The 9321-nt window shown below is 32.1% G+C and overlaps 1 protein-coding gene across 1 annotated transcript; it reads left to right on the top strand.

Moving 5' to 3' along the window:
* Positions 1-2560: 2560 nt before the first annotated feature.
* Positions 2561-8398, top strand: LOC109241935 (3-ketoacyl-CoA synthase 10). Its single transcript, XM_019408765.1, has 4 exons — positions 2561-3151; positions 3896-4521; positions 7361-7731; positions 7835-8398. Exons 1-4 carry the CDS (start codon positions 2747-2749, stop codon positions 8044-8046), a joined length of 1614 nt encoding a protein of 537 aa, XP_019264310.1. The 5' UTR covers positions 2561-2746; the 3' UTR covers positions 8047-8398.
* The last annotated feature ends 923 nt before the right edge of the window (positions 8399-9321 follow it).

The following is a 9321-nucleotide window of genomic DNA, read 5'->3' as shown; positions in this document are numbered from 1 at the left end:
CGCGACTGACAGGACGTTTTGGCTTCTTCGTCGTTTCTGTTATAATATACGGGAGAAGGAACCGGAGAACATCTATCGTTTATCATCATTTCGGCAAATCCGCTCTCTGAGAAACGAGGGGACTATCTGTATACGGGTAGAACCGGGGGTAATGAGCACCCCGATTTCATGGTGGGGCAAACAAAGTGAGGGAATAACTGCATGGAATTGGAGTCGAAGTTGGGAGTCACCCGTATCAAGGCCCGAACACAACACTCGCTTTCGAAACCACCGAGATCATGCCCCCAGACCCAGTCCGAGCTTCGAGACCTCAAAGAGTGTTACCGAACAACCTCACACGATTAACGAAGGGCTGTGATATCCGTGCCTGAACGGATATAACGGCATAGATCTCGGCACGTACCATCAGCGTATCAGTGATTAACGAAAAGGAAGAATTTATCTCTTAGGATTGTATTTAGAGTAAAACTCCTCTACTATATAAAGAGGGAGTCATTTATTCAATAAACACTCTGTAACTCGCATACCAAGGCAATATACATCTGTTTTCTCTGTTTTTACAAGTTATTCAAAGTTCTTGCTTTTGTTCATAAGTTCTTCATAAGCGTTGGCTCGGAACCAAAAGTAGGCTTCTTGTTAAGCTTTTAGCCGAGCCCGAACTCACTATCATCATCATTGGTTTGGCAGTTTGTTCTGTTTTTTATTTGCTTATCTAACGTCATAAATATTTGTATTGAATCAATCCACATATCCCTAAAATCACGTATAAATTTAACTGTTATCCATTTCTAGGGTAAACAATTTCCTTGGCTGTCCTTTCTACACGAAAAACTAAGATAGTCTTTCTACGAGTAATGTTTTTCATAACATGAATTTCTCCCAGAGAACAATTATAAATAACGGACCAAGCTTGTAATTAATGTTTGTATCTTTCCATAACATGAATTTTCTGCCACAAATTAATTCCATGTATTTCAAGAATGCATCAAATTTATAATTTTATACTTCAAACAATGTATAATTTGAAAGAGTTTTTCAAAATCGTCCTGCAAGTAACTTTTTTTCGAGTTGACAAACCTTTTAAGATGCATAAACTTGTTTTTTTTACAAGAAGAGCATTGGCAGTTGAAGAAATCCGAAAGTAGAGCAAAATCAATTATAGTACAATATAGTTTTTAGAGTCAATTTGCTAAAATGGCAAACTTGAAGCAATAAAGATGAAATAATATAAGATAAAAGGTGTTTAAGAAATTATATTATTATTTTTCTTTCTTTTTGTATTCATCCAATAAATGATATCTCCATATCTTTTTTTAATCTATTAAGTTATTTTTGTAAAATATCAATTCAACATTAGTTATTTTTAAGACTTTATATTGTCATTTATCAATTTGTTTTTCTAGGAGCTATAGGGCAACCTCTTCATTCACAACTCTCTAAAAGACTAAAGATCATTCAAAATCTTCAACTTATATATTTGATAAATCTTTGAAGAATCATGGTAAAAGTATTTTGTGGTTCTTATTTTGGTATTAGATCAGAATAATTATAATAATTTTCTTAAGATATTCCAACATAAATTCTTAGAAATCACAATATTAATAAAGCATATAAAGTCTTTTGTGGGGCATGACTTCTTCAATTATTAAGCTAGATAAATTGGATCAACATTCATAATTTTTAAGAACTTACGCCTTTCTCTTTAATTTTTATTCAACAAATAAAACACATTATTTAATAGTATTTATGTAAGTTTTAAATGATATACTTTTTGATATAGGGTACACGCGCAAAGTGTCCATTACTTATTGCACTTAAAACTATAACAATAATTGTTTAATATACTGTCTGATACTTATTTAGGAGAAGATGCTTATAGTGTAAAGTTCAAGGAGGAGTTCAATTTTCAACTTCTTCATCACTTTATTTCTCCTAACATTCGAGCACTTCTACCGTCACAGTTGGCATCCTTCTAACTGAGATTCACCTGTATTAGGCGGGACTCTTTCTTTTTTCTTTTGCTTCAATTAGCAATAAACTAATTCAGAGCAATAATAATAAGCCAATTTTACCATATTGTTACAACACCATTGATAATAAACTAGCTAGCTGGCATGTATGCAACACCATCTTCACCTTAATAACATTATCAATTTGTAAGAAACAATTAATGCAAGCTATGTTCAATTATTTTAGAAAGATTAAGAATATTATTATACAATCTACTAAATCTTTCAATTTCTTTTTTGGTTTTCCTTGGATACCCTTATTAGAGAAACATAAATAAATCAAATAAGAATGGCAATTAATTATTTGTCCTTGGGGTTCATGAGCTGGAAACACCTAACGGACTTACTGTAAAAGGAAAAGGTGATGGGAAGGTTTCACGATATGTATTTACTAGTACTTCTTTTTCCTAAATGGAAATACCACCAAAGATGTAAGTAACATGGCAAGTTTGCATGCACAAAGCAGTACTGAAGTCATTTGCATAATTTCGAACTACTTTGTCATAAATGCGTTACTAGAATTTATGGCTAGTTGATAGCACCCAACTACACCTCTCTCCAGTTGGGTGCCCACATTAATTTTCTCTTCACCTAATTCCCTTCCCACTCTTACATTCCAAAATAAATACTCCCAAGACTTTCACCTCTTGTATGTAAAAGAGATACATTATCCCTATATTTCATTGGAAAAAAAAAACAATTAACAGCAACAATTACGTCTCAGTCCCGAATTAAGTATGGCAGCTAGAGAAGAACATCTTTTGTCAACGGAGATTGTGAACCGTGGGATATCAGATGGGGGATTTCAAACGTTCTCAGTAAGGGTACGGAGGCGTTTGCCGGATTTTTTACAGTCAGTAAACCTAAAATATGTGAAATTAGGGTATCATTACTTGATAAACCATGGAATATATTTGGCGACAGTGCCAGTGTTGGTGTTGGTTTTCAGTGCTGAAGTGGGCAGCCTTAGTAGAGAGGAGCTGTGGAGGAAAGTTTGGGATAACGCAGCTTGTTATGACTTGGCTACAGTCTTGTCATTTGTAGCACTTTTTGTGTTCACTCTCTCTCTTTACATCATGTCTAAGCCAAGACCTATTTACCTTCTTGATTTTGCATGTTACAAACCAAGTGATGATCTTAAGGTAATTTTTGTTACTCCTAATTATTTATTCCTGTAGCCTTCTTTTCCTTTTTTGTTCAAAATCATCCATCACTTTTTGTAGTTAATTAGATCCTTAGTTAACCATTTCTATGTGAATGAAACAAAAATACGACTAGTTGACTTTTTATAAAAGAAGCTAGATATATTTGAAAACTAGTACTACTATATGAAAGGTAAAATGGTAATTATCGTATTAGAAGATTTAGTCCTTTTTTTTTTGAAACTTTATTTTCGTGTTTGCATAAGAGCTAGCTGACTCGTTTTATTTTCCCTCGCGAAAAAAGAAGAAGCAGGAAAAAGAATCTAATTTGAATAGGAGCTCGTGCCAGTAGATTAATTACTATCTTTTTATTTTTTTCATTTATTATTTATTTTAATTTCAAGAATGAAAACTTTTTATCGAACAAATAGCACTAAGTTGAGGTAGTAAAAGAAACGAATTCGGGGATTAGCAATTTTAAAGTTAAATCCCTCTATTTTGCTCTATAGAAATTTGAAATTAAACATATATGCTGGCGAGTTTAAGTTTTATGCTCTGTATAACATTTTTGCACCATCAAATTACGTATTTTCCAAACATGATATGATAACTCAAAAATAAAGTAAGAAATATGTTATGACAAATTAAATTTCACTGATAATGTAAAACTTCGTACGCCCTGTAGTGTGTATAACTTATATAATTAAACTTTATTCTTAATGCATGGCATGCCAATATGGGCAGGTAACAAAGGAACAGTTCATTGAGCTAGCAAGAAAATCCGGCAAATTCGACGAACCAAGTCTCGAATTCCAGAAAAGAATCTTAGAATCCTCAGGAATTGGCGACGCAACCTACGTCCCAAAAGTCATCGGATCGTCGGAAAACACCGCCACCATGAAAGAAGGCCGAGCCGAGGCATCAATGGTTATGTTCGGAGCACTCGACGAACTGTTCGAGAAGACCAAGATTCGACCAAAGGACGTTGGAGTATTAGTGGTGAACTGTAGTATTTTCAACCCAACACCTTCACTTTCAGCAATGATAATAAATCACTACAAAATGAGAGGAAATATACTTAGTTTTAATTTAGGTGGAATGGGTTGTAGTGCTGGGATTATAGCATTGGATTTGGCACGTGATATGTTACAAGCTAACCCTAATAATTATGCAGTGGTGGTAAGTGCTGAAATGGTGGGATTTAATTGGTATCCTGGTAAAGAAAGGTCAATGCTTATCCCTAATTGCTTTTTCCGAATGGGTTGCTCCGCCCTTCTCCTCTCTAATCGCCGCCGTGATTACCACCGTGCTAAGTACAGCCTCGAGCACATCGTCAGGACACACAAAGCTTCCAATGATCGGGCATTCAGGTGAGTACCGTATCTTTACGTAAAATCTATAGTAAAATTTTAATTAAGCACCTTTAAGATATTTTTATTTAAAAGTTTAAATTAATATAGAGATCACACGTTTATTTACTTAATTATATTTCAATATAACTTATCATGTACATGTCTGATTTATTTTTATGAGCGAAGCACGTAAATTCTTATTATGCTAAAGTGTTGGTAAGACTTCGAATCCAAAACTATCGACTCAACTGCTCTAATGACATGTTAGAATTATATGACTAACATGTCTAAAAGATTAGATTTTCAAAACAAAGCTCCACAATATTAATATGTCAATCAATTAATTGTGCTGGCACAGCGAGCTGTGTGCATTTAATGTCAGCTAGCTAGGTGATGCATATATATCGCTACTTGAAGATGGGATATAGATTAATTTCAAACTATATTATTGAGCCATTTATTAGACGCAGATATTAATGTCTCAACTGCCTAATAAATGGCGACCAACATACTAGTTATCTTCAAAAAGATTACTACTATACTATTTCTATTTATTAGTCGTTGTCTTAAATGGGACTAGCCAGTAGCTTAAAGATTACTACTCCCTTCGGTCCAAAATAAGTGATTTTTTAGCTGTTTTTACACAGATTAAGAAATCCACCTTTTAACATAAATTAGCAATGAAATTGACCATATTAACATTTACTATCTCTTTATACAAATACTCCTAACACATATTCCAACACTATTTACTCCAAGGGCAATGTAGGAAAAAAATAATTAATTCATTCTTGAAATCTGGAAAAATCACTTATTTTGGACCACAAAAAAAGGCCAAAAAATCATTTACTTTGGACCGGATGGAGTACTACATTTTTTCGGTTATTTTTACACATTAAAAAATTTACCTTTTAGTATTAATTAACAAAGACCATATTAATCTTAATTTATTCGTTAAAAATATAATAGATACTTAGAGACTTTTTATCCCAAGGGCAACTTCGAAAAAAATAAGTTAAACTCCTTTTATATATTGAAAAAATCAAATATTGCATACCAGTATCTTAATTGGCGAAAGATGCATTTTCCCCCTTTTCATTAGGTTGGTCAAGTCTTTGGGTAATAAGTGAACAAGAGATTTCTATAAAGACCAGAAACTACACTAATATTTTTCTCATTTGTGTCAGTTTGATTTCTAGAAAATTATGCTTCATTTAAATAAGCTCTTCTCTCATAAAAGTAAATAAATTTGAGAAAGATTATACACGATAGTCCGGATGTCATAATCCTTGTTGTGTCCATGTCACATGTAGGTTTGTACTGAAGATACAGAAGACACCATAGCTCGTGAAATTCGACATTTTATGACTTGATTTAGAGTTAACTTTTTGATCCTACGTTACTCCTTAAAAAGAACAACAGAATACGAAATACTATGCATTTGTAATAAAAATTAAATTCATGTACTCTGGTCATCCTAGCCCTTATTTTTTTTTTCCCCTATGACCGATATCTAAGTTATTTGTATTTTCACTTAATTCGAAAGCGTCAACAGTCATGGGAAATTAATAGTCTGTTCGGCCAAGTCGGAAAAATCAGCTTATTTTGAAAAGTTATTTTGAAAAAAGTACTTTTGGAGAGAAATAGTTTGTGTTTTGCTAATCACTCTAAAAAGTACTTTTAAACAATAATTTGTATTTGGACAAACTTTTCAAAAAGTACTTTTAAGTATCAATTAACCAATAAGGACATGATAAATTTACTTAATAGTTAATATTATAGGTAAAAAATTAATCTAAAAAAAAATTCTATTAAAGACAATAACTAAATCTTTTTATTTTATTTAAGTAAAATATGAAAAAAAAATTAAAAAGTACTTTAATTCTTTTAAGATGATTTAAATATATTAAAAATTATTCAACAAATATAAAAGCATTCACCCCTAAAGTCACTATATATATTAGAACGTTATCCTAAAAATAAGAAGAAGTACTTATACATTAATATCCCAAGTATTATGTTTAAAATAAATAAGGTTATTTTGGTATATACTATATTTTATTAAGGGTATTTTTGGTAAGAAGAAAAGTCAAAACTTCTTCTGCTTCTGCTTTTGGAAAGAAGCTAGTTTTTTATGTTTCACAGAACCTGCTTCTCCCAAAATCACTTTTTTTCCCAAAACAATCTTGGTCAAACACCTTAAGTTGAGAAAAAATAAGTATTTTTGGGAAAAAAATATTTTTGACCTTTGGAGAAGCTTGATCAAACAGTCTATAAGACGAGATGTACAGTAACTATTAGCACTAGCCCAGACAAGCATGAACGTGCTTATTATCTTAATTTCATAGCTATATACTCCGTATAATTTGAGACGGAGGAAGTAACATATAACCCACAAAAATAATTACCCTATATCATGTATGATTTTCTATTCATACCGTTGGGCGTTCATTAGGATACATAACGAATCATCCTAGTCAGTCGATGGTAACTCTCACATTAAACAATGTAAAAATGAAAAATTTATTTAGTAGAACCATAATTTCTAAAGGTAATTAAGTTTTGAATTGGATGACCATATTCTCAACTAAAAACTTAGCAATTAGAGAGATCTAGCTAAGTTGTATTTATTTCATTATCTAACACGCCTTCTCATGTATTAATATAATTTTTTTGTGAGCCAAGCATGTGAATTTATTCTAAATTTGAATGATAGCGAAATTCGAACCCAATAACTCTATCTAATCCAATATCATATATATTGAATTATGCGACCATTTCATCGAAAAATTTATATAATCAGAGATTTCGGTTTTATTTACTTAATTATGTATTTAACAAACTATACATTTCGCAGGTGTATCTATCAAGAAGAAGATAGCCAACGTTACAAGGGGCTAAGGATTAGCAAAGATTTAGTAGAAGTTGGAGGAGATGCTTTGAAAACCAACATTACCACATTAGGCCCTTTGGTTCTACCTTTATCAGAACAACTCTTTTTCTTTGGAAACCTAATTTGGAGGCACTTATTTGGCAATAAAAATAATAATGCCAAAGGAAATTCCAATTCCCAACTGGCCAATAAGCCCTATATTCCAGACTACAAACTCGCCTTCGAGCACTTTTGTTTTTATGCAGCCAGCAAAACTGTCCTTAATGAGCTTCAAAGGAACTTAGAGCTGAGTGAGAATAATATGGAAGCTTCTCGGGCCACACTGCACCGATTTGGTAATACTGAATTGTGTGACTATATCTTATCTAAAAGCTTAATTAAACGACTGTTATAAAAAAGAATGTTTCTAATTACTTAATTATATTATGTCTTCAACAGGTAACACGTCTAGTAGCAGCATTTGGTACGAGCTAGCTTATTTGGAGGCTAAGGAGAAAATTACGAGAGGCGATCGTGTGTGGCAAATTGCTTTTGGATCAGGTTTTAAGTGTAATAGTGCTGTTTGGAAAGCCATTCGCCGTGTTAAAAAGCCTTCAACAAATCCTTGGATTGATTGCGTTGATATGTACCCTCAGTCTCTCACACAGTAAGTGTGGATTTTCATGAAAGATTTGGAGTTACAAGATGGAGATCTTGAATGAATGACTATATAAATGTATAGTCAAGAATATTGGTTATTATAATTAAGTTGATTTTGTGGAAAGGATTAACAAACATATATATAGCTTCTTTCCAATATAAATTTTGGCCTTGGCCTTTAGATATGATGTTCACCTTAATCTTCAAGAATTGATCTTTATTACATCATTATTATAAGTGATGGTCATGCAAATATAGAGAGCATATCTTTCATATTCTCGACAATTTGTGTAATAAATGTATTATGAACATTACACTTTGCTGATCGATAAACAAATATTTTATGTATTATTCTTGTTTGTATTTCTTTGTTTATCTCTTTTTTTTCTTCTCATTTTGTATTTGTTGAGACATAATTAAGAAAAGGCGTGAGCTTTATTTTGTCATATGGGTGTAAATGGACCAATCTCCATATATCGCACAATATATATATATATATAATATATATATATTCAGTCTCTGTTGCCCGGTAAAATTCTAAATTATGGTTCCCTTACAGAAAAAATAATGGTCCAAATTAATTATCAGCCACAATCCAGCTACATATGCCGTATGAAACAAAATAACAAATTACATCTTTGATTACCTATACTCAACAAAGTTTTCCACATACAGCTAGCACCACATAGCTTGATTAATTCCCCATTTTTCCTTCTAATTTCCCAAAGTATAAGTTCAATTGCTGTTTCAAAACACACAACCAGTACTACAACTCTTTAAAAAAAAAAAAAAGGAGGAAAACCCAGAAATAGCCAATCAGAATCTCATCATTATTTTTCTTGTTTTTACATTTCTTCAACCTTTGACCAAAACCAAATATTAAAAAATTATTCTACCGATTTCGCCCTTTTTGGAAGTGCATGGAAATTAAAAAAGCTTGAAACTGAAAAGGCAAATATACTAGCACCACGCAATAGCAGGTAGTATTTTGCCGATAAAAAGGTTATATATAAACTCTCCTTAAGCTCAACAGCTTAAGATATATAAATTAAATACTCCTCAACTTTTTGATTATATATGGGTAATATGGAAGAGCTAAAAGTTCATCTTAGATCATCAGATGTTCTATTTAAATATTCACAATCTATGGAACATGTGATAAAGAAGACAAAATGGCCTGGAAATTTGTGTAACACTGCTCTTAGAGATGTTGAAGATTCAGTCTTTGTTAGGAGTACTATAATTTGGAGGAAATTCAAGAATCTACTATTGGTTGTTCATGATGT

The sequence above is a fragment of the Nicotiana attenuata genome, unplaced genomic scaffold (genome assembly GCF_001879085.1).
Source record: "Nicotiana attenuata strain UT unplaced genomic scaffold, NIATTr2, whole genome shotgun sequence".
In the NCBI taxonomy this organism is placed as follows: Eukaryota; Viridiplantae; Streptophyta; class Magnoliopsida; order Solanales; family Solanaceae; genus Nicotiana; species Nicotiana attenuata.
Note: the sequence above shows the minus strand (reverse complement) of the source record. Positions and strands in the feature narration are given on the sequence as shown.